At 37.2% G+C, this 26,438-nt stretch overlaps 2 protein-coding genes across 6 annotated transcripts in view; one reads left to right on the top strand and one right to left on the bottom strand.

The window, feature by feature from the left end:
* Nucleotides 1–2,715, top strand: part of LOC121314858 (tight junction protein ZO-2-like) — a 45,123-nt gene extending 42,408 nt beyond the window's left edge. For all 5 annotated transcript variants that reach the window (XM_041248601.1, XM_041248610.1, XM_041248577.1 and 2 more), the window contains 4 exons: nucleotides 159–269; nucleotides 661–984; nucleotides 1,451–1,536; nucleotides 1,837–2,715. In XM_041248601.1, the coding sequence (XP_041104535.1) occupies nucleotides 159–269; nucleotides 661–984; nucleotides 1,451–1,536; nucleotides 1,837–2,002 (687 nt within the window). In that variant the 3' untranslated portion in view covers nucleotides 2,003–2,715. The remainder of the gene's footprint in view (nucleotides 1–158; nucleotides 270–660; nucleotides 985–1,450; nucleotides 1,537–1,836) is intronic.
* An 8,332-nt stretch (nucleotides 2,716–11,047) lies between these two features.
* The window catches only part of LOC121314849 (endoplasmic reticulum metallopeptidase 1-like), a 31,163-nt gene continuing 15,772 nt past the window's right edge, over nucleotides 11,048–26,438 (bottom strand). The window contains exons 5-15 of the mRNA XM_041248567.1: nucleotides 25,842–25,988; nucleotides 25,462–25,554; nucleotides 22,704–22,916; nucleotides 21,732–21,952; nucleotides 18,512–18,686; nucleotides 17,313–17,503; nucleotides 16,544–16,696; nucleotides 15,510–15,712; nucleotides 15,052–15,167; nucleotides 14,402–14,565; nucleotides 11,048–13,129 (exon numbers count right to left, since the gene is read on the bottom strand). Of these exons, the coding sequence (XP_041104501.1) occupies nucleotides 12,962–13,129; nucleotides 14,402–14,565; nucleotides 15,052–15,167; nucleotides 15,510–15,712; nucleotides 16,544–16,696; nucleotides 17,313–17,503; nucleotides 18,512–18,686; nucleotides 21,732–21,952; nucleotides 22,704–22,916; nucleotides 25,462–25,554; nucleotides 25,842–25,988 (1,844 nt within the window). The 3' untranslated portion in view covers nucleotides 11,048–12,961. The remainder of the gene's footprint in view (nucleotides 13,130–14,401; nucleotides 14,566–15,051; nucleotides 15,168–15,509; nucleotides 15,713–16,543; nucleotides 16,697–17,312; nucleotides 17,504–18,511; nucleotides 18,687–21,731; nucleotides 21,953–22,703; nucleotides 22,917–25,461; nucleotides 25,555–25,841; nucleotides 25,989–26,438) is intronic.

Below are 26,438 nucleotides of genomic sequence, written 5' to 3'. Positions count from 1 at the left end.
TCAAGTTATTCTTCCACAAGGTGAATAGCACTAATCTCAGAAATTGAGAAAAACAGAAAATAATTTGTTAAACATAGAATATTTTTCAAAATATGGAAACATGAAAAGCAGTCCGTACTTGTCTCATGCACTGCTAATAGACAGCTCTTTCCTTTTAGAACTTGAAGAGGCACAGTCCAGAGCCCAGATCTAATATGAGAAGAGCAGCCAGCAGGGAGATGCTGAGAGAACCCAGCCCCCCTCCCTCATTCAGACCAGAACCACCAAAGGTAAGCAAGCACTGCTGAAAACAGTTCCACAAACTGCATGTGGCACTGGGGGCTTGGACTTTCTCAAAGGAATTTCAAAGCTGTAAATTGCTTTGTACTAAATAATGTTCATGGTGTGTTGCAGATGTACAGCTTGGGTTTGTTCAGTGTAAGCAACCAAACTGCTGTGGATAATGGAATAAATAAAACTACATGTTACGACTGAATTGTCAATGGTATGCCATTGAATAGGGTTAAATTTTTGAATTTGCAAATAAACATTTCATAAGTATAAATTAATGGCATGTAATTGGACAGAAAGCTCAAGCTTTTCCATGACCACATAGTCCCTTCATGAGATACTTTTAACCCAGAATTAATATTTACAGTGTTACTGTTTTTCCTTACTCAGGCAAAAGTCAGAGAAGACGTGCCCAGGCAGCAGTATGATTCTCACTCCAGCAGCCAGAGCCCTGCCAGCAGTGAGCACCCCAGAAGCCAGGACTCTCAAGGAAGGAAGACCCAGCCTCCGCCCGTTGCACTAAAACCTTCGTTCACAAGAGCTGCCAAACCACCCCCTCCGAGCAGCCAGCCTCCAGAAGAGGATGCCCCAGAGGACAGTGCCCATGATCCGGCAGTGAAATCTGTGCTGGGAAAGGTGAAAGCCTTTGAGAAAATGGACCATAAAGCCAGGGCACAAAGGATCCAGGAACTGCAGGAAGCTCAGAATGCAAGGGTCAGTGAACTGTTCATTAGTTGCATGTTTCAATGCAGTAAGGCTGAGAATAAATTGAGAGAAAATGCCAGATTCAATTAAACATCTAAAAGTTAACTGAGAAAAAAGCTTATCTCTATGTATTTCTCTGCTGAAAATGTGCCCTTTTTGTTGGACAAATCCTTATTAAACAAACAGTAACATATATGCTGCTCAGTGTTCTGGTGTGTGAGCTTTGCATTCATTCTCTTATACCTGAAATCAGGACAGTTTAATTAGTTTGAAGCGCAGGATGTTAAGTATTTGTTTCTGTTGAATGCCTACATTTCTTGCATTCCATGTCACATGGAGAGTGACCTTTTTTCATACTGTAATAAAGGCAGGTTAGAACTACCTGTGTGTTACTTTTGCATGTAGCCTAATTGCTACTAATGTTAAAAGGGAAATATTGTGTTTTTTTTTTTTTTTTTTTTTTTTTATTTTGTAGCTTGAAATAACCCAGAAGCATCCTGACATCTACGCTGTCCCGATCAAATTGCAAAATCCAGAGCAGAATCGAACACAGCCAATAGGGTAAGAGAGAGTCGATTTTTTTTTTTTTTTATCAAATTGTGAAAAACTTGGTTAGGGAATTTTAAGCTCATCAGAATCTTGGGATAGAAGATGTTTGTCTGTCTGTATACAATACCTGCATGTTCTCTTACAGAATATATCTTTCCCCATTACCAAAGTGAAGTAGTTACCACTTTGAATAAGAAGAAAAGCATATTTTTACACACAAACATTTACAGATATTCAGTCAATTTAGGAGGGTCAATACCACTTTGATAGCGCTTTGCCAATTAAAAAATTGAAGAAATAAATGTCTTTCAGTTCCAGCTCCAGACCAGAGCCTCAGAAACCTGCTAAGCCCCATGCTGCTGATGGAACATACTACCACAGTGATGAGGAGGAGGAAGAGTACCGCAGACAGCTGGCACACCAGGCGAAGCAAGGCTATTCTGTAAATCCACAAAAATATAGGGACACTGAGCTGTAGAAGGGCTATCCCAGTCTAACTCCAGAAAGTGCACTTGGACACCATTCCAAAGATGCTTCCTGCAGAAAAATAGACTCGGAGGCCTCTTGCTTTTAAACAATATCGTTTGCTTTTCCTTGAAAGAAGTGAAATTATCTATCCGATCTCATTTAATCAGGAATCACTTGATATTGTTTTTGTCTATGCAAATATTGTATGACTTGATTACTTTAAAAAAGTAAAGACAGTTCTTCCTTGGTGTTATGTAGACCAAAAGTTGTTTTAAAGCAAGTTAATGTTGTATTTTTTTTCTTGTTTTAAATATAAACTGACTAAACTATTCCTCTGGTCTAGAGTTTTGTTTAAGTGCCTTTTTCTTTCTGGACAATCCACATTATGTGCACACTGGAGAATAAAAGTAGTTCATTCCATATATTAACAAAGTACGTTGAGGATTTTATAAAGTTCTAAAAGATCACATATATGTTGTTTAACTGGTTGTGTCCTTGGTTGATCAATGTATTTTTATAGCACCTGAATGATTTATATTTGCTTGATTTTTGTAACCTTATTTACTCTCACAAGTCTGTATATAAGTGCTTCAGTAATTCCTGAATGACAGTGTTTTTTGTATAATACATCCTGTTTAAAACCAAGTCTAAAATGTTTTCACTACTTTTTATGTGTGACACTTCAACACCAAAAAAATAAATAAAAGTAAGCCTGATGCTATACATATGTATAAAGTGTATATTTTTCCTCGGTGTCAGCACAGTTGAATATGCTGCAATTGCATGTTTTTGGCACAAAATGGTTGAGGCACAAAGTACAGCTAGGATAAAACAATATGGCAAAATAGGTCAGGGCAGAATTAAAAACATATGCAACTGTGGTAAGGACACTTGTGTGCAGATATTTAACACTTCTATTTACTTAACACTTCTATTTATGTTCCCTTACAACAGAAATGACTTGTGAGATTTGAATACAGTTTATTACACAGGCAGGAATAGTGGGAGCACCTTCATTTAGCAGTTGCTCGCTAAGTCGCTCATCTTGACATAGCAGTAGCTTGTTACCAAGTACTTCAGGAGTGTTTGTTTGCCAAATATCTCTTTATTTTAACTTCCAAATGATGAATGAGATATTCACGGCAAAGGTTAGCACAACCACAGTATGCAATCCCAGAAGTGCATGCCCCTTGACCTGGATATTTTATATAAGCTGTCCCTATGGAGAAAGCGGAGGGGGAAGGGGTGGACTGTTGCTTGAATTGTTACCAAGTAACCATGAAATGCAGTCAGCGTGGGAATTTTTTTGTGTTTTTTTTTATTTTTGTGACATTATTTAGTGTACATTTTATATACACTTTTTAAACCTACTGTATCGTCTTGAGAACGCTACAAACAGTGAATAGGTTACTATGGTAATGTCTTGGTTGCATTTCCCTTCAATGAGACCGAAAACAGCCAGTACAGATGCTGAGTTTACTCACAGTTTCTTCAGGCTGCTTTAACTTCTCTGTGAAAGGTGTGTGTGTCTACCCAGAGCGGCTGAAACATCTATCGCACCAGTCGCATTACCAGTCAATGCAATTGAAAGGTCTTCATTGTTTTTATGTTGCCTTCTAAACAGGACCTTTTTACAATCTCATACTGTATCATTTCATAATGGAACTTTTTATAGGCACTGCATATCAGTTCCCTAAATTACTAATCAGGATTTTGTTCTATGGTAATATTATAAGTAGCTTTATTGGTAGTAGGAAGCGTGTTCTTCCTTTATTGACTTTGTATATGCTTCCCTTTTTCTATTTCCACTTGATTGTTTCAAAATTGCAAAAGATCTGATCAGGATCCATAAACCGTATTGCTTAATGTATGGGATGCTATTCAGAAATACTGGAAATTCAGGATGACACAATTGTTTTGTTTTTTTTTCATTGCAGGAGCATAAATGTTTGTGTGCAACATAAGTTGAAGATAAACTAATGCATGTAAGATTTAGGCAAGTAATTTAAGCGTGGTTGCTGAGTAATGGTTAAGTTATGTACATTTATCATTGGAGGCTACGTTTGTTAACATTACATCTGAAAGGTAAATGACAGGATTATAAACCAGTGCTGAGCTATTGTCCTCATTTTTTCACAACCACACAAGCAATGCTGGTCAATGTGTATAAAAAAAATAATTGACACTTCTGCAGTGCACAAATCAACAGTAACATAAATTTACTTTTAATAGGGCACCCCCCATCCCTCTGAAAACTGTCTATAACATTCATTTCAATGGGCACAATACCTCAAAAAGCCTGAAATGAGACATTACTTGAATGCAGCAGCTAATATTTTCAACTGTTTAATATTTGGGCTGGGGGTAATGCTACTACATAGAGCTAACAGATACTGGTTTACTGCTACAACAACATAACATGTATGGTAATGACTATACAACAGAGAATCTCGTATAAGGCTAAATGAATCTGAACAGAAGAGGGAAACTGTCAGTCGTATATGATGTTTACCTCATATCACTTAATCTAAAAGACATCCGGTTATGGTTATGTTTAGGGATAGAGTTAGGGTTAGGGAAAGCAACTTGTTTAAAACTTGACAGTTACGTTTTAAACAATTTAATCAGAACAAAAGTCCCAGATTGCACAGAATTATAATCTCGCCTAAAAACATTGTTAAATAAAAATAAAATGTATAAATGAAGTTTTTAACTTAACAGAATAAAGACAAGGTGTTCAGTAAATGCACTGATACATTTTTGTGGAATAGTTTATTATATTTGAAATTAGAATCATATGAAAAACAAATGTCAAACTATACATAACTGAATTTAAATAAAGCATATGAATCTGAGCCAGCCTCATGCCTAACCCCTTGTGTGCCACGTTGTTTATGTAGTAATCACATGGTGATGAGAGCTACTAGGTTGGATTGTAAGAGATTATATTCTTGAAATCTTCACATTTGTGAATCTGGGGAAAAAAGAACCCAGCTTTGAAAGAAGACTTGTGTTTTGATGTTGTGTAAAAGGATTTTTTTTTTTTTTTTTTGCAGTAGCCAGTGCACATTGGAAAGGAAATTGTTTCATCTGTTGCACATTGTATTGAAACAATGCTGTTCATTGCCTTGGCTTGCTCTACTGTCTCTAATGTGTGTTGTGTCTCTGAGGGACACTATTAACATAGCTGTCAACCGTTGTTTTTCTTACTGCCTAGGCTGTGCATTATTGTGTTGTGCCAACTAAAGAAAATACGTTATTCCTGATGGATTTTGACTAATTTGTAGTTTTTAATGGATGACTCTAAAGCCGCTTCTGATCAGTTACAAGTGTTTTCCACAGCAGCATCTCACGTTTACTGGGGTGTATTTTAATAATGTGTATAGTGGTGCACCTATATACAAAATAGAGTTGTCTGTATATTGTATAGGCTGTGCTGGTGTACAGCTAGGGCCTAACGTTTTGCTACCCTCTTCATAAAGTTGAATGAAAGCTGCTGAATAATGTTATGTTAACATGTTAAATTACATATCGCATTGTAATTTTCCATTTAACGAAAAACTGACAAAAAAATAGAAACGTGACATTTTGAAATCTAACATGAAATACTGTACTAAATTATGTTCATATAATCTATAAAAAAAAAAAAAAAAAAAAAAATAAAAAAATCTCAATCCTAAGTCTAAGTGATGCAAAATGTTTGGGCATAACTGATCAACCAAGTTTGAGCTTTTTTTTTTTTTTTAGCAATACCTATTAAAAGGTTTAGCAATATGGAAAACACACTGTTCTCTAGGTGAACTTCCTGAACATAAAGGAAGTTCCTCTAAATTCACCCTCAGAAAACAAAACACATTTCATAACATGGAAAATTAATTTGTTTAAAACTAATTATACTGTTATGATGATAATGGAATTCAAATTGTGTCAGAAATATCTACATTTAGCTTTTTAATTAAACCATGTAAATACTTCTGAAAGCAAGGATGATCTATACATGAATTGAAATTCGGCATAATGTATCAATATTGAGTCCAGCGGTGACAGAAACATCAGTAGAATGAACAAAATAACAATAAAATAGCTGAACTTTCTTTACCTTCCATGTTCACCTCGGCCCTTTTCAAGACCTCTGTGTCTTGAAAGCTAATGTATTTGATCAATATTTGGCTGATACTATTCAAAATCTTCTCAGCAGTTTCCAGGGAAGGGAAAGGTTATTGATTTTCAAACTCAGTATCAAAAACTTCATCTGCAGGTCTTTGAATTACCTGGATTACAATGTGCAGGTGTGTTAAACCATTATGTAATTTGATACATTACATTTCGTCAACTTTTGTGGTTAAGAACATTACAGTAAGCTATCATAACAATATAGTCAAAGAAAACATTAAAATAACAGGTTTGTAAAAAATTACAAAGTAGCCTATCCTCAAATGAGGAAAATGGCACATAATGGTTTAAATTGTGTTAAATATTCAGCTAAAGACCAAACCAAGACAAAACAGTTTTTTCCTTGTTGAACAAATTGCATTTTCCATGAAATTAGGAAGCAATCAGGTCTCACAAATCTGTCTAACAGAGTAGAAATGCTGAATGCAACGCAGTATAGTTTTTGTCTCTGTACTGTTTTTTCAGTTTTCTGTTAATAACGAGTACAATAAATTATTAAAAACTAAAACCTTTATCTTTTTGTGTTTGTGTTTTAGCATAGAGGTCATTTGCATAAATCTAATGCTTTTTAAACTGTGTTTATGTCAACCACTTCGCAATGTGAAAAGTGAACTAACATGGGCATTGCTTGAGACAGTAACACTAGTCTGTTTTTGTGTTATTTAGACTACGCTTGCACTGTGACAATACTTTGGTTGAGGCCCTAAGTCACGAATTACTTTTTGATCATATCCTGTAGTGTAGGGCCCACAAAAAATGACTGGAAACGCAAGGACTATGATGGTGCGCTTTCTCAGAAATACTTCTTTCAGATGATGTCTGAGGAGAGTTAGATTCCCCCACTTCAGTTCACACTGCCCCTGCTTTAACTATTAACCAGATTCCAAGGTAGCACTGTTCCCGCATTCCAGTGGTGTTAGGCAGATCTCTAGCCAGAAGCAAGTATCTCATAGATACTGTGGACAATTGCTTTTCACAAACCTGTCGATGCTGTATCTTCTGGTACTATGCGAGAGTCCCCTATATCAGTAGAAGGAACTATTCGTGTGGTACTAACTCGTTTTGACAGTGTTCATTTATCAGATGCTTTCATGGCAACTTGTGAGCAAGCCAGTTATAACTAAACCTGGCTCTAGTGTTGTTATTTGCTGTATGGCCGATTCAGCCTTTTGTTAATTGTGATGCTGGAGTGTACTCTTTTTCCTATTCTAATGTACAGCATTGCGGTCTGTGAGAATCTATGCTGGTCGAGATAGCCATGTTAAACCAGTTTATTTGGCTGTTATAGCTTTATCTACTTTTAGGACATTAATTCCACAAAGAATAGTTGTTCCTCTAGAAGCACAGGGTGGTAGTTGAAACTGCATGGCTGATGTTCTAAGGAAAATGACAGATCTGCTATAAAAAAATGATTTTTGCTTCTGGGGTAAGCAATGGATAAAGCCAGTGCTGTGTAGATTAATGAAATTGTTGCCTAGGTAGCAAATGAATACAGACTAATCCATTCATAGACAATACCAGCCCTTTCATGCAAATCAATTCCACAACTGAAACTAATCAACAAAACCCCTTGGCCTGCTCAAGCCCACACAGATGTTTCAGGGAATACAAGCAGACATCTGCAAGGCAGACCTCTGGGTTGCAATGTGCCTTTGCAGGTATTTCTATTACAAGATCCCACGTTGTGAACAAAGAGGATTTCAGACATTGTAGTTGAAGGGAAATTTATTCAGTTTTAGTTTGTCCTTTTTGACATTCCTTGTGGCTCTGGTGGCCTTCATAAAGGACAGGCTCGTTCTTGCTATCTCAGAAAATTGAAACAGTAGTGCAATAATATTAAACACACTTCACTTCCAAGATATTACTGTCAATATCAATCCAATTATTTTTATATAGCTCCTTTCATGGCAAAGCCACCTCAAAGCGCTTCACAATCAAAAACCGAAAAAAGTTTAATAAAATACAAAAATGTAAAATGTGTTCACACTCCAAAGGGTTGAGATACTAAACAGGCCTTAAACTTTGCCAGGTAATCAGTATTTCTGATGATCCCTGCTGAAGCATTCCAGAGAACTGGAGCATGGTGGGAAAAACTATTCATAAAGTGTCTACTCTATTCAGAGGGAGATGGTTCCAACCAAAGCTTGTGTTGAAATTATACAAAAAAGATTAACATAATTTGTATTTCTTATAATGACATGAAATTAAACAAGACAAGCAATAACACAAAATGAATAACCTTTTTCCACCTTTTTACAAAACTAATTTTATTTGAACAGCCATTTTTACATGTTTTTTTATTTTTTTTCAATAACCAAAATGATTTACTGTAATCGTGCAAGTCAGAATTTAGGACTTTTCCTGATGTTGTATAAATAAAAGGTGTTGGCCCGTGCTTTTAGAAATGTTGCCCCGTGTGTGTGTGTGTACACACACACACAGTGTAACAGACTACCTATGGCACGAATAAGCAATCCCAATTTGGAGCTATAACAACCCTGCAATTATTCACTCCACTTCAGACCAGGCAGACCTTTTATCCATCTTTTTTTTTTTTTTTTTAATTGATCCCCTCTGCACAGTACTTTGCTAAATGGTAGAGCCCCAGAGTGGACAGAAGGCCGTGAGCACCAATGGTGACACCAATACAGGTAGGAGAAGGAAAGTTAATTCTGCCAACATACAACAGGCAAAGGAGGGAGCAAAGGGTTCTGCATAACAGCGGAGGCACAGCGGCTATTATCCTAATTTTCCACCTCCCCTGTGATGCAAGTTTACATTGGGCCACATGTTTACGCCATCTGCAATATTTAAGGAAAAATCCATGTAACAATGTAAAGAGTGTAACAGGAAAGGAAAGTAAAGAAATGTGCTACTTTATCCACTTTACATATTGATTATGTGCTTCTTTAATTCTTCTGCATTTATTTTTATGGTTAACCTCTCCACCGCAACCCAAAACCATTTTATATAGTAGAGAGCTCTCTTTTTGTCTAGAGCAGTGCTTCCCTATCCTGGTCCTGGTGACCCACTGGGTCTGCTGGTTTTTATTCCAACTGAGCCCTCAATTACTTAAATTGGAATTAGAATTAAACCATTAATTGAACTGATAATGTGCTTAATTAGACCTTTTTACTTGTTTTCAGCTTTTTACTTGTTTTCAGCTGCAGAGTTCAAGTTAACTATAACATTTTATAAGTAACTTGAACTCTGCAACAGTTTAAGAGCTGAAAACAATTAAAAAGGTACAATTATGCAAATTATCATTTTAATTAAGGGTCTAGTTAAGTAACTGAGAGCTCAGTTGGAATGCAAACCAGCAGAGAGTGGGCCCCAAGGACCAGGACTGGGAAACCCTGCTCTAGAGAACTCTTTATAGATCTATTTTAATCTTCAATGGATCTGGAATATGAAGGAACGGAGTGATAGATTCACTAAGCATTTTTGCCCTTAATGCTAAGTTTTGTTTGTAATGATGTTACAAAACTAGCAAGAAATACCTAAGGTGGTGCTTGGTGGAGAAGCATGTTTTGAATCTCACAAATTAAACTAGCGCCTAACTCAGCTGAAATTAGTCCACACCCCCAAAATGGATGTTAATAGGGAAATTAATGACAAATGAAGTTTGAATAGTCACACAATATCAATCGTAAGTTTGAGGTACTCATTTTTTTTTTTTCAAAGCCGTGAGACCACATGACTGTGTTTGGAAGGACAACAGTGCTTTTGTGTGAAAAAGAAAAATAAAAACAAACAAAAGTCATCGTGGGTAAAACTGTGAGATTGTGCAGGTTAGGACTGAGGTGTAGTCTTGTGCAACCAACACTGTGCCTGTACCGAGCCAGGAAATTATCTTCCACCTTTCACATGCAAAGCTAAACGATAACATTACTTAAATGTTGTTACATAAAGCTTTTATTTTTTGCTATTTAGTAAAACAAAACCGGATAAACCTGCTTAGTGAATCAGGTCCATTGTCAGAAAATTTCAATGGCTTCGTTAATTTGCCCCTTGATGCTGTAGGTGTATTTCTGCTGCAGAGAACAATGGATTCTCATAGCTGCAAGACCCATCAGTCAGAAGCGATATTCATTAATTTTGTCAGCAGATTTACAACAAACATTTTTTACATTGTTTACTATGAATTATGATACACAAATTCAAAATCTTAAAAGGGAAGAAAAATCAATATTTGTATAATAAAAACAAGCAACAAACACATTGATTTGCAATAAAGCTAAATCTAAAACAAGACAGTTAAAATAAGTTATCCTGAGAAATATAAAATGGCTCACAGTGTCAAACCCAATTTTTAAATAAGATTTGCAGTTAAATAAGCCATTCATATACAGGCGAAATAACACACAGCCATATCAGTGTGAAACTAACTTCTGCAATGAACATTTTCGTTTAGCCATATTTGTGTTGCATGAGACGCACCATGAGCCAGATTGCAGCAGGGATGAACAAACATTTTCTATAATCAACATTTGGGCCACTTCGGATGGAAGTGTCTGTAACAAATTGTTTCCGGGGCATCGATATGCGCACTGTTTACCTTTTTCTGTCACCCAAGTCAACCCTGCTTTACCAAAAGCAGTGTGAAATTGCGTAACCGACTTGTATGACACTGGGTTCTGACTCGGGTAGGTTCCAACCTGGGTACAGCATGCCAATGTGAAAAGGGCTCCATATAAACCTAATGACATCATCCAGGTCTACAGGAGCTGTCATTTTGATCACTCAATTCAGTCAACATGTTAAACAGGTAAACATTCATGCTACCTATATTGATCTCTTCTTATAGCATTTATGTCTGTAATCACCAAGTTTGATACTTGGTAAGGCAACCTAACTAACAATAGTTCTACAGGGAAGGGAGTTTTTTTTTTTTTTGTCGGCTTGTCTTGTTTAATCATCATCTTAAGTATCCATGTAGGAGTTTAAGAATATTCATTTTAGCCATGGACCAATAAGTCTACAATTCCTTCATTCTTTGATTTAATAAAACCACAGTGACTACTTTTAAATGAATAAAAACACAATAAATCAAACAGCTTTTTGTTTTGTTTTTAGGATTTAGAATTACTCAGCTTTGCCTCTCTTACTACTTAAACAGTCTATGTGGGTTCATTCATTCCTGGAATGCAAATACTGGATGGAAACTAATGTGATATGCACTTTAAAGCTTTTCTGTTATCACCAGCAATGGTGTTACATATATGGTAGTGTACATTGGACTAAAAACGGATTTAGAAAGTTAAACTTATTTGTGGGCAGTATTCCATTTTCTATAGATATGGAAACAGCTCTCTAACCACAAACTAGCAGGCTAAACTTGGCTTTAGAGCAATTCCACAATTTCCTCCCAGCCAAAATATCGGCAATATGTCTTATTATTTTAAGTGTTGGGGTCAAAATAATAAAAATATCATGATTTTACTCTAGACTTGCTCCCGTCTTTTGTAGTTTTTCACAAGAACCAGAATCTGAACTAATGTCATTATTCAAGACTATGGGGTGGAAACTCACAAAGCCATACTCCAAAGTATTATTTGTGCAGCTTTTTAAACCAGAAAACCACCCATAAAAGTTATAAAATTTGACAAAAACAACCAAAAACATGTAATCCAAGGAGTTCGAGGTACTCTTAAATTAGTTTTTTCTAAGTGTTTCTGTTGGTGCTAATGGCACTTTGCAGTAAAGTGTTTTGTGAATTCACTCCATACAGTTTGGCAGCTAAGAGTTATTAACCTTGCACTATAAGCAAAAATTTTGCACTGAAGAAATCTTAACATCAGGAACTGTTTTCAGGCTCAAGTCCCCAACAGACATACTGAAAGTCAGTATGATACGGTTGCTATCTGACAATAAAAATTTGTTTTATTAGTTATGTCAGTTTGTTCCAGTCCAACAGCATAACACAACCCTCCCAAAACAGGAACCATTAAACTATAATGTTTCCTGTACCACGCTCCTTTGCCCATTACTTTTACAAATTTACAAAATAAAAAAATAAAAGCATTTCTATTTTTTTAAAACAAGAACTTTAGGTATTGACTATTAGAGACATTTCCATGGCCACGTGTCTAAATTAATAAGACCGTAGAGTCCCCTGAACTACACTTCTCAAAGACACAAACATAAACAAAACAGTTTTTATAAAACTCTTAAATGGTGACTGAGCAAAAAATTATGGCTTTTACTTGTTTCAATCTTGTAAAATATATCAGCCCTGGAAAAATTCTGTACTTTCTTGTATGAACACAACCTATCTAAACTAACAGAATTTAGTGCTTTGCAAAGTTTATGTACGAAAAGCTCTAGCGACTGAAGTCCTTTTTCATCCACAGGTATGATACTGTCTATGTGTCTCACAATAGTACAGGCTATGCTCATTAAACAGCCTTCCTGCAGCTGCCAGCAACTCAATTAGATTACTGTATGCAGCGTTTTCATCTGGAACTGGATTGAGACTGCCAGATCTCATTACATGTAGTCTCCCAAAAAATATTTTGCAATTTGATATCATAGCAGCTGTCAAAAAAGGCAAGAATGGCATCACATCCATTTCTAATCCACTAATTAGAGAACATGCTGTAAAAGAAAAATTAAGGTGGGGACAGAGAGAAAAAACAATCCTAAAACTAACACATAACTGTTTTAGTACAACATTTTACAGTCTTTAGTAAATAGCCAACTACGTTTGGGGGTTAATGAAGTAAAAACAAAATAATCAAAAAATGTAGAATTGTTGCATTTCAGTCTGTCTGAGTCGGTAGGTGTGGTCTTGACCCTAGTATTGGTAGAGGTTGTAAGTGCTGACCCAGTGGGAAGGGAAGGACCAGTCCGGAAACCTGTGGAGTAGCTCCATCAGCGGAGGAGTCTCCTGATCCTCGCCAAAGAAGTAGTGAGACGCAATGCCAACAGAGATCATCTCTTCCCCTGAGTTGGACTTAGGGGCCTGGAACATAGAAAGCACTTAACTAATGTGTTGGGGCTGTATTCTTGAAACATTTGTAAAATATCTTCCCAAATCCAACATTTTCCTTAAGTTTGTACTGCTGTTCACTACCATTTTTCTTAATTTTGTTCTTAACTTTTTTTGCAAAACAAGGGGAAAAAAAAGAATACTTTGCAGAATGACAATTTTTAATAAAACTATTCTTATATTTAAGACAGAAAAGCCCTTAAATGAATAACCCTTATCAGATATAGAAGAAATACAGTTAATAGTTAAAATAACTATTTTCATTAACTGAAAAGATGATAAAAGGTTTGACAAAAATGTAACCTTGATATATTATGTTTAGTGGGCTGAACCTCACATGACTGATTCATTTATTATACAAGCTGGTGTAAAGCTACATCCACACTGGATGCAAGCGTATCATTTAGAAGTCACTGCAGTCAAGTGGGAGTATCCACACCAGCAGTGAGCGACATCGCTAAAATAGAACCGGTTTCTATTTTTTAAACTGACCAATCAGAAGCAAGGTTAACACCCTTGAAACACGCTTCAAAACAAGTCCTTCATTTTCTGTAGTACCAGTAGGTCATGCCTTGCAGACGGTGCATTTAGCAACACCTAGACATTTACTTTCCAATTATGCAAATTGCATAAAAATAGGTTTATTAATATGCAAAAAATAAACCAGACCATACATGCTGCCTACATATCCAGCATTTAAATGAAAAATGTGCACTTCTGCTGGCTTTTAAAAATGACACAAAAAGGTCCCTCAATCACACAACTTGAACATGTGACTTCATTTTAAGCTATGGCTTTTGTCTACTACACAAAATGAATGCAGGTACAAGTTCATTCCTTATGGGAAAATTAGACAGATCATGTTTGTCAAACAGACTAGTGAGTTTCCACATGGAGGTAATATAGCTTATACAACAGTTCATTGGGCATGCGCTGGGACGTTTCAGGGTACATGCGGAATGTCATGGTTTTTGGCTCAGAAGAGGTGATCGAGAACAGTGATTTTGGACATAGCAGAGTGTCATTATTATGCAGATGTTTGGCAATGATTATTACACAATGACCAAATACATTCAGAACAGCAAGGTAGGAAAGTTTATGTTTTATCTTTCTTGTAGTGCTGATGTACCCTTTAACCATAACAATTGGTGATGTTAAAACACATTAACATGATACTTTAAGTTCTAAAACCAACATCCTTAATAACACTTACAAGGAACATATATATCGTCTTGTTTTACTCACCTGAACTTCGAACCAGAAGCGCCAGGCTGGGGCGTCCAGCCCATGGGAGTAGAAAATGAAATACTCCCCACCGATGTCAAACTGCGGAGTGCCATCACCGAAGGACCAGCTGGTGAGCGCTGCTCCACGGTGGGGCAGAAGATACAGAGACATGTGGCTGGGACCTTAAATAGAAGACAGTAAAACACATATTATCTATAAACAAAGAAGCAAGGCAGGAGAAAGCAAGCCATTCCAGATTAAAAGATGTGTTGAGCAATACAGTTGTGCTATACAAAATGATGGGAGCCAAGTACTATATGCTCAATACCCAAGGTAATGGGAACCATGGCCATTGTTGTCCTTGCTGTTGGTGCAGTTAATATTTTTATTTTCTATGTTTCTGATATAGGAAACAGATACGCTTGCCCACATTTTGGATTCATGTTCCACAGGAATTGCGCCAGAATAACTGGCTGGAACTTGAATCACAGATTTTTCAGTTTGATGAAAACTGCATTCAGCCACACAAGGGCCAATACAAACATTAAGGAATAAATACTAAGTTAAAGCTGTGAGAAACAAAGTCAAGCAGACAAATACATTCGCTGGTGATGATGCTCCATCAGGGAGCAGTGAGCTAATGACCCGGAGGGTAAAGTCTTTCCTACCTTTAACTTCAAATGATAGCTTGGTGGTCCTCCAGTCTGTTTGTTGCTTTGACAGCAGTGCAAACTCAAAAGGGGTCTTTGGAAACACCTCTGGGGCAGGCAGGTACCAATTCTTCCTGGTGAACAAGGCACGGGCATAAATTAACCTACATATTTAAATGATTAGGGCAATTCTGTGAAGCTAGCTGTCACTTAGCCTACACTGTTAACCTACACCTACCTACATTAACTCATGAAGATTAGCATTTAAAAAATCAAGCATGTAAGATTTAAATGTTAAAAACTAACTAACTAACTAAATAAATAAATACTGTATCCAGAGTAATATTTTTATTATCAAAGTGGCACGGGACAAGATTTGTAGATTACAGAGATGGCTCTTCATGAAAAAAGTCACATACTGTACTCTGTAAAATTAAACTTCAACTTTCCCATAGTATCTCATCTGTATTACTCACTTAACAAGAAACTCAACAGGCAGGAACCAGGGAAAGCCACAGAAAGGAACCTGTTTGTCACATGGGGCTCGAATGGTGTCATTTATTTCAGGGATGTGGGGAGTCACATATTTCATTCCGGTGTAGTCAAACCCATTGATCCAGATCCCAGAGTCCTTCTTGATGACTTCTCCATTGAGGCCATGGAAGGTCCTGGTGGTGTGCTACAACAATATGGTGGCACAGTGACCAAATTGTTTTACAGTATATTGGTGGAGACCTTTTCCTGTGTTCTTGCCAGTTACCATTCAATGTATTTTAAGTGGGTTAAAAAGGGAACTAAATGTTACATCTAGTCACTTAGCAATTGTTATAAATGGCTACTATTTGGTGTATTTTTTATATATTTGAAGAAGAGTTAAGTATGCAGTGATTCATATGTAGCAAGCAAGGGGTCCAATTAGGGTAAAAATAGCAATATGGAACCTACAGTACTGTATCTACTCGCTTGTATGCTTGTAATGCAGGGACATAGTGAAAAGAAGAAAACAATATGTAGTATTCATAACAGGACAAATTTTCCTTAGAAAGAGCCATTAAACCAAGGTCCTGGCTACAAGGTGGATATTAAAGAATACACGCCTATTATTTGAAAAAGAGAAGCAGTGTTATCTGGGTATGAGTAAATTTACCCCTAAACCGATACATTTTCACATCTACACAACTCAGTTACCTAGCACTGTTGTCCAGGTCACCACTGAAAATGAGAACCCGTAAACAAGGACGTATGGTGAAGAGGTGAAATGAGCAAGGCTTGGTTTGTTTGCTTTATTTTATTTTGGTGCCAATGCTCATGAGGTGATGGGCAATGGCATGGATTACACTTAGGCAGGACACAGTCAGCCCTGTATCTCAAGCAGAGACTGAAAATAATGCCAAATTATGTAGTGGATTTGAGATACGGACCAGTATAAACTTGGAGCTAAGTTGAGATCAAACTCATGTGTGACCTAACCCATAAGGAATGACCACAGCATTCTCTCCAAGCTTCTCACCTGCAGGAAGATGCGTTTGGGCCGTGGTCTAGCTGAATTGCAGCTGTACGGGAAGAACACGCCGGAGGAGACCAGCACTGCCACCACACCAAAAATGGAAGCCAGCACCACTAGTGTCCGCTTCATGCTTTTGGAAAGGTAAATGAAGTGTATCTAAAAATTGTAAAAGGAAATTCATATCAGCATTCAATATTTTATTGCGTTATGATGAATATTTAACAGTTTCACCAAGTGCTCTATGCAGAAGCCGTAATTTTTTTGGTAATAATTATTTTGTCAGCTTATTTTTCAGTCAATAGTTACATGGTCGATTTTACCTTTTCAAATATTTGGAACATGCATAACTTGTTTACAAATTTAAATGTACAGTAAAACCTTGAGTATCGAGCACCTCCATTATTTACTCAGCCCAGTGGAAATATCCACGTGTCCTAACTAAGTTTTCATCACAATTTGAGAAGTGGTTGTAGACACATTGTACAGTATGCGAAAATGTAGCTTGCTGCATATATAAGCACAAACAAAACAGGCACATCAACAACATCTCTCATGCCTAGAAATATACAAGCAAGCTTCATCACAATAGGAAAAGCTGTTCTACAAAAAGTATCCCTGTTGTTTTGGGCAGTGAATTTAGACTTTCCCAAGACTTTAATTTTTTTATACATATAGTGGGCCTAAAACAGGCCTTGCATATCATCTTCCTTTCGTGCAGAGGTTAGTCAGTTCGAACATAGAGCATGTAGGGATTCAATGCAAACATACTTACAAAGTAGGAGGACAGAATAATGACGCATACTGTAGTAATGGAAGCCAGAACCACATCTGGAGGAATCTCTGTGCCACTGCGCCCCAGAATTGGAGTGAAGATCTCAAACACCACCCACATGAGAAACATGAAGTGTACGTAGGGCAGAGACAGCCCCAGCAGGTACAGAGAGGTGTACTTGAATGTGGCTCCTGTGTGAACAAACATAGACTCTTATCAGAACATCCCTCAATTACACCCTGAACCAACATATTCTGCACAGCACATAAACAAAGTATCAGTCTATTTTAATGATCTAACCACCAGTGAATCCTAATCTCGCGGTCCTAAAATTTGTGATCTTGCTCTATAGCAGTCTTTCCAACACATTTCGGTAAAGTGAAAACACTTTGTTTTTCTTGATATTTTATTTCTTACATGTTTAATATCATATTATGTGTGCTCAGTGTGATTTACTATTGCTTTTCTAGTTAAATGGCTATTACAGCAAAAATTGCTTCTGAAACAACAATGCAAGGCTAATTATGGGGAAGCATACCAGTGTTGCACAGGCTTCAGTGCACAGTGCAATACCGACTTGCTTCCACACCATCAATCTTGAGTAGTGGTTTTAGAAGAAATAAATCTGGAATAGTCACAAGATGAGGTATATAAAATATAGGTATATAATCACCTTAAGAAACAACAATAGAAGACCATGCAAGATAATAAACAGGTACAAAATAAACCTAGGAAAAATGTAGATGACAAAATGTTCATTCATCTGCGTTTCTCTGATCCCACCAAACTTGTTTAACTCAACAGGTGCCCTTCAATAGTCCAGAAACACAGAAGTTTCAGCACTGGAAATACTGTATGGCTGCCTGCAGAATCTACAGGGGGATTACAGAAAGAAAGGCATGTAAAAATCAGGGGACTGATGCTCAGCTGTCAAGAAGTGCCCAGCAAAAGCATATTGAGTAAATATCTGAATACAACCCAACATCCAGGCAACAGCGGTCTAACGGAATTGGCTTTTCATTCTGTGAATTTCAGCCTTTATCATCCAGACGGGTCTACTACCGAGTCTAGTTTTGGGAAAATACAAGGAATGATTACGGAGTAATAAACATTTGTTTTTAAAGATAGTATGCAGCCGATAAAGCCACCAGTATTACAACATTCGCTGCCGCTTGTTACAAATTTATGATATAAGCCACCTCTTTGCTTGAGTTCCTGGCGGAGCAGCAGCTTTGTGATCAGAGGGAAGACCACTGTGATCATGGGGACATAGGCCGAGCAGAGCCCTTGCTGGGTGAGGTAGACCAGTGCACAGCACCAAAGCGTCAGTGTGACGTCAAAGTATATCTCTCCCACCTGGAGCTGGTTCATGTTCTGTAGAATACACACACAGACAGACTGAGCATCACTATTTAAACAAGAGCCCTGAACAGGTTCTCCAAAATAGTTATTATAATAAATTTATTTTAATATGTTTACTTTGTATAGTGCCTTTCATTAAAATAAATTCCAAATTGCTTGATATTTAAAAATAAATAAGACATAAAATACATAAATATACATAAAACAATACAATAAAAACTATACAGTACAGTGAGCCAGTGTATAACAATGGGTCTTGAGGTGTGATTTAAACACACACACTAAGTCTCTGATAGACCTTAGAAGGGAATTCCAGAGATGAGGGGCCACAGAGCAAAAGGCACATTCTCCCACAGTTCGTAATCGCAGCAAGATCTTAAAGTCAATTCTATATTTAACTGGTAAACAGTGGAGAGATGATAAAACTGGGGTTATGTGGTCATGCTTTCTTTTTCTTGTTAAATTTTGAATGTATTGCAACCTATTAAGAACATTAGTGGAAACACCTGCAAACACGGCATTATAGACATTAACTGCAGAAAATTCTGCTGAATCCAAGTTTTTTTTTTTTTTTTTTTCAGTCAGACAGTTAAGTACCGAAACAGTCAAAGCAGGATCACGTTTAGACTGCAAGTAGATTTGCGTGTCGTCAACATAGCAACGAAAACTAATGCCATGACAACAAATTATTTTGCAGAGAGGGAGCATATAGATACTGAATAAAAAAGGTCCAGAACAGAGCCCTGAGGGACACCAGCAGTAACCAAGCCAACATCAGACCTACAGCCACCTATGGTAACAAATTGTCTTCTGTTTAACAGATATGACTTGAACCACTGATGAGCAGTGCCACAAACACCAACATAGTTCTCTAAACAACGTAAAACAACATCATGATTGTCAATGGCCACTCTAAGGTCCAAAAAAACAAGAACAGACGGACAGCCTGAATCTGCAGTCATCAATAATAATGCTTCAAATTGAATGTAGGTAACTGTACATTACTTTCTGTATATGTCCAGTATCAATGTGAAATCTGTATCAGAACACTGTACATTGCCGATGGCTAACATCAGACGCATCGTGGGGTGGCCAACTTTGTCAAGTTGAGGTTTGAAAATGTTGCATTTGGCATTAAGAAAAGTCTTACATGAGACTTCAGCATCATTATCAGTATCGGTAAGTGGCAGATGTGGGAAATATTTTGTGGTACAATGTTTTGTGATTTTATTCTGAACAGGCTAATCATCATTAGTTGTGATATCAATTATTGCTCCCTTTTCAGCACTGTTTTGGTTATATAGAATCTACAGAATATAGATCTGCTGTTGCCGCTTTGCAACATTTCATTCTGTAATACTATATTTATCCTTTGCTACCTTGTTTAAATCTATAATCTACCTATATTTATCTTTCTGTCCCTTATACTTGTGTTTTTCTTTATACAGTCAAACCTACTAATTTGGTGTGTAGACAGATAGATATGAGAATTTGCAAGAACACGTAACCTTTAAAAACCGTTCCTATCTGTGGCAGGCACTAGCGCTGAAAAACAAATGGGTCACATGCACTGGAAATACTAGTATCTGCTGATCGTTACATAGAGGCTATACTAATAGTAAACAAGCAGCAAGGGCGTTGGCAAATTATCGGTGAAATGGCAGGTTTCTTTATTCCCTAACATGTCTGCTTTTGTGACAGTTAAATAGGATCATTGCTTTAATTTAGCTGCCTCCAATGTACTAGAGCAGCAGTTTTCAAACTTTTTGCACCTCTCCATTGAAAACAAAATCAAAGATATCTAATTTGTACAGTATAAACTGTAGTGTGTCAGGACCATATATTTAAGCCTTCTGACATCCTCATTATGTTTAATCTATTCTTATTCTTATTTCTGAAAAGCAAGCTTCCCAGTTTTTGTTTAAAATACCTCTGACCAGACAGTGGAGGTTTTTATGTTCACGTAAAGTATGGTCATTGCATGACAAATCACCCCAGTATTGGATTTAACACCCTGCCACCTCTCATTTACTTGCTTGATCATTTTACCTAGAAGTTGAAATTGTCTCCACCCCTTCATCGGCTTCCTTCCTGTGTTTAACCAACAATATTTACCCAGAAGACACAGGAAGTGCAAGTGTGAAACACTTCCTGGTCCAGCCTTCATCCGCTCTTTCCTCTAGTGTAAATTAACATGTCCAGCTCCTGTCTTCAATGAATAAAGCTACTTGTGGCCCCTTATGTGTAACCAGTGGGTTACAAATGTATTGGTTTAAATATTTGTATATATGCATCAGATTATAGCCAATTTGAAACGTCTGTCAGTACAAGTATGTTTCAGCCAAAAAATCCAAAATTGCCCTTCCTCTTGTTGGGCATACCTGTTTTTTAGGCATAACTGTTCTCACTGTAACACAGGCAAATACATACAAATAACTGTAATACTGTATGTGTATGCAGCTTACTGTGGAAGCATAATATGTACAGTCGTGAAAAAATGTTTTCTTGATAAAAAGAATGTTTAAGAGTGGACACTTTTTCCCCCCATCTGCATGTTTACTGGGAATAAAAGAACATTTTTACAATACAGGGCCATGCATCTGAAAAGGCTTCATGAAAACATTTGGAATTCTGTATGTAATTGCAATCAAGTGCTCAAACTCCTTTACTGGTATTAATGTTAAATAACATGATTAATTTGCCCCACCCCCCCAATCACAGGATTGAAATTAATAAAATCCATGTTTCTTTTTTCTGTGCAGATTTATGTTTGTTTTGAATCCCATAACAATTGCTTGAGGTAATGTTGAAATGACCTTGCAACTATTTTGTTTTTAAGGCTATGGTGGGGGTGATAACGTCAGAGGTAACGTGTGTTGACCCCGCCCAGTCTTCCAAGGTTCTGAAGTGGAAAATGTGTTTACTTCACGAAGGGTGAAGCATTATCATTGTAATGTTCAAACTGCATCCACAAAGAAACACAATGATGGTAACTTATTTTATCAGACCAATAAATATTCCCTGAAATGCAAAACAGTAAAACAGACATGTACTTACTCCACAATAGTGATTCTTTGCTAATGTATGAATGAGCATTAGCATGGCTATGCCTGCAGTTCCATAGAGGCAGACTGACACATAGTAATGGGTGTACCAGAACATGGACTGTCCAGTGAGAGAAATTAACCCAGCTATAATGAGGACAGACACAAAGGCGATGAACCAGCTCATCAGTGTGACACCAATGGCACACGCCAGGCTTCTCATGTACATGAAACCTGCAACAGAAACGGAAAAGGTCTCGCCATCACACACAATTACATTTTTGCCACCACTGTACATCATGAAATGTACCGCTCACAAAACAATAACAGGGATGTGATGCAGGTCTGTTCTCGTTTATACTGTCAAGATATTTAGATATTTGATATTTATAATTCACATACTGGCGTTAATTTGATTGTGCAGTTGCAATAGTACCCTGCACATGTGTTGTGTTCAGACCAAAACACGTGGGGGTTAGAACCATGTTTTAACATGTTCGTGACTTGACAAAAAGGTTTACAAAAAAGGTGCAAAAAATATTAGAAATCACACCCATTTTTAAAGGCCTGTTTCATATAAGTTAAGTCACATTTAACTTAATATCGTCTATCCCTTAAACTGCACAGTGGAGCTTAAATTAAGTGCCATTGAAAGTTGGTAATCAACATCAATAAGGTCCACCCAATACTGTTCAAATATGCCACAGCAGACAGTGAGGTTTTAAGTTTTTTTTAATGCCCTAATGCTCTGGATAGAAAGAAACCCTTCTGGCACCGGGTCCAGCAAATCTTAGCATAATTACAGTATGTAAAAGGAAACTGACACAGTGAAAATTGTCCTAACTGAGTGTGCATCTAGTAGAATATTGATTTTCATCATGTGTTCATAGTAACCTCCGCTTATCAGGCTTACATTGACTTATATATATTTTAGGCACTAGAGTGAAGAAGCATGCAAGTGGAATTTTGAAATCTTTAAACTTACCAACGTTGTTAGGAAGGGAACATTTCTTTCCCAGATAGATGAGAGTAGCAACAGTGACCATATAATTGATAATGGTACCGACCCGGGCTGGATAGGCCACCATAAACACTCCCAGCACATCAAAGAACACCATGTTGCCATGCCGATACTCTGATGAGTTTGCCAGCTCCTCTGACGAGGCAAGAAGCTTTAGAACAGCTAGAATATTGTCACCTGAGAAGAAAAAGCTTGTTTAAATAGCAAGGTTGGTAGTAGGGGTGTGCCAATCACTTTAAGAAGTATTTGTCGGCAGGTAATAAAAAAAATCCATTAATTAAAATGTGTTGATTTCAAAACAAGGTAAGCTGCCATTTCATTACCTTTACAACCGAGTACCAATCAGTAACAGATAAATGAATTCATCTAGGGCGCTGACATTTTTACCGTCATAAGAACATAAGAAAGTTTACAAACGAGAGGAGGCCATTCGGCCCATCTTGCTCGTTTGGTTGTTAGTAGCTTATTGATCCCAAAATCTCATCAAGCAGCTTCTTGAAGGATCCCAGGGTGTCAGCTTCAACAACATTACTGGGGAGTTGATTCCAGAACCTCACAATTCTCTGTGTAAAAAAGTGTCTCCTATTTTCTGTTCTGAATGCCCCTTTTTCTAAACTCCATTTGTGACCCCTGGTCCTTGTTTCTTTTTTCAGGCTGAAAAAGTCCCTTGGGTCGACACTGTCAATACCTTTTAGAATTTTGAATGCTTGAATTAGGTCGCCACGTAGTCTTCTTTGTTCAAGACTGAACAGATTCAATTCTTTTAGCCTGTCTGCATATGACATGCCTTTTAAGCCCGGAATAATTCTGGTCGCTCTTCTTTGCACTCATTCTAGAGCCGTCATACTGCCTTACCGAGGCCATAAAAACTGACAATAACATATGTTGCAAAACTAGCAAGTGATTCATCACATAAATTAAACATTTCCTTAAACTCAAGAGCTACCGCTATGGAAACCGAGTGTATTTCTTCGTCGATTTTAAATCAGAGATTACCTCATCCCCAGGACTACAATCCTAAAATTCACTGCAGAGATGATACATTTCTAAGTGAAGTAAAAACTATTTCATATCAAATAAGGTAGTTTGAGCACGACAGGTTCTATATTGAATAACACTGTCAGACCGTTATTGATTGATACTCAGTAATTGTATTAACAAGTGAAACCGTACTTATCAGAACACTCCTTGTTGGTAGCTTAAAGCTCAAACTAGGAATGAGGAACTTGCGCTTACCCAAGGGACCACATGGTAATTTCTCAAACACCCTTGATGTCTACATAAAGCCCTCATGACATGACAAGGTTCCAAGTGGAATTTAATAACATATTTGCAATTTAAATAATAATAATAATAATAATAATAATAATAATAATAATAATAATAATAATAATAATAACTGCCTTTTTTATTATTACTTTGAGACAAAAACATATTTAAATCATCTTTCTGTTTATAAGCAGTTGGCCAAACCTTATCTACCTGCTTTCTTCTTTTATTTTAGTATTTATTTTTAATTCACAGCTCCCAATTATTTTCGCCTGAGTTTTCAGAGGAGAAAAAGTCCCTGACGGGTTTTCCCTACCTAACTCAGAGTGCCAGAGCTAATGCAATGCTCCCTCTGGAATCCCCAGCAAAGACTGCTGGATTCACACTACCAGGATGCAAACCTGCAATCCCCTGACTGCATGACACATCCTGCACACCACACAGCCATGCTTTTGCTACTCAGGAACCCCGACACTTTCTTTACACAAAAACAAAACTGGAACAACCTTTGCTTCCTTGCATTATCTAATTATCGTAATTTTAAAGGTGGGCTTATATCTATCCCAGGGAACTCAGGTTGCTCAGCCCTGGTTTAAACAAGTGTCTCATCCTATCAACCAAGCAAAGAGGAGCTAGTCCCTGTCCTTCAAACACATGCAACTGTTCTGCTGGCTTAAACTGTAATTGTACCTTTGTATTAATTGTATTACTTTAACTGAATTGTGCTATGGTCAAACTGTCATCGGTATTCAGCAGCACATTCCAGCAAACAACACTAATTTAAACACTAGCACTGCTCCACGGATTAACACTGTGTAGGTTATTTTTAGTATAAAAACCAGGAAGGAAGCCAATGGCCCTGAACTAACCTTTAATTTTGAAAAACAAACACATTATCCTTCTACACCACCGCTGTGAGTAAAACGGACTTGCTGTAAACAACATCACTGACCCTGAACAGAAAAAACAAAACTATAAAATTAATCACTTCCCAATTAGAACCTAGTAGTAACAACAACACATAATTTCCCTGAGAATGGTGTTTCGCCATCAGTGTTTCACCATCAGAATTTCTTTGTGCTTAACACATTGAACCTCCAATATAAGCAGCTGCCTCTTATCACATTAGTGGTTTCTCTTGCACTTTTGGTGCGACAGACAAAATGTAGCCACAGAACACTTACAAGCATGAACCATATAACACTGCAATACGGTAACTGTTTGTGAGGAAATGTGGACATTTTTTTTAGTAAAAGTTAAAAACAAATAGAGATACATAAACAAAATGTACCTTACAGTGGTTTTCCATATCCCGTTCACCTCAGGGGTAAACATGTGTCAATGACTTCACTGGCCAATGCATTTCCTCAAAATGTTTCCCTCCACGGCAACTCACTCAATTCCAAACTGTGACTTCCTAGGTAAGTGTTATTACTCAGTAATACTCACTAACCTGCTCTTTGTATGGTGTCTGTTAAAATCCTGTCCGCCGTGTCATACTTGGTGTGGTAAAGGTAGCCATTTTCAATGAAAGCCAAGTCTATACCTACAAGCAAATGGTAGTTGATTTAAAAAGCTTTCACTTGTAATAACAAAAACAAACATGCATGCATTCTATCAGCTGTCCAACATTATGCCAGGCATAAAAAGTCTTAGCTGTTGTCTCTTGCACAGAGATCAGAAAAGTCTTCAAGGATCTAAGAAAATGTATCAGCTATATAAAATTTACTTGGAAGGCAGTTTGAATCGGCATCCAGTTGCATGACCCTTTACCGGAGCTGTAGAAGTTTTGTGACTAGAGCCCACATGCAAGCCCATAAAAAAACATTATACCTGGAATATGGCCAAAGTCCCTGTAAATGCGAAAGTCAGTGTCTGACGGGATGACACCGCTCTGAAACACTTCTTGGCCAACCACAGACGCGAATGGATGCGTCACTGCGCGGACATACGCCTGCATTAGCCATGGGTTTTCTGGACCTGAAAAGACAAAACAGAGCGAGCTGATTGGCCTGACCAGATCTGTAAACTAGATCTGCTGGAAAAATACAAAGGTTATTCTAAAAGCCAGCAAACCATACATTTATCCGAGTGCTGTTCCATGGATTATCATCTTCTAGCGGTTACTATGCAGTAGTTATTTTGCAAAGTGAGAAGCTATTTGTCTCCCAACGGTTTTATCACAGTACAATGCCTACATCTCTGATACTGTTGCACATTTATACACTGCGAGTTTCACAAAATATTAACTAAACTACAAATTTAATTTTTTTCAGGAATTGCTTTTGTACCTTAGCAGGGAAAGCAATGTTTGTTTTTTTGTTCTTCAACATACTTTATTCATTGAAATAATTGCAGCCAGTTAACACTGATTTGACGCAAAAGTGGAGGCTCCATTGTACTGTGTATTTTTAGTTCTGTTGCATGGGA

Source organism: Polyodon spathula, chromosome 1 (genome assembly GCF_017654505.1).
Source record: "Polyodon spathula isolate WHYD16114869_AA chromosome 1, ASM1765450v1, whole genome shotgun sequence".
In the NCBI taxonomy this organism is placed as follows: domain Eukaryota; kingdom Metazoa; phylum Chordata; class Actinopteri; order Acipenseriformes; family Polyodontidae; genus Polyodon; species Polyodon spathula.
The sequence above is the reverse complement of the archived record's forward strand: the minus strand, read 5'-3'. Positions and strand labels throughout refer to the sequence as shown.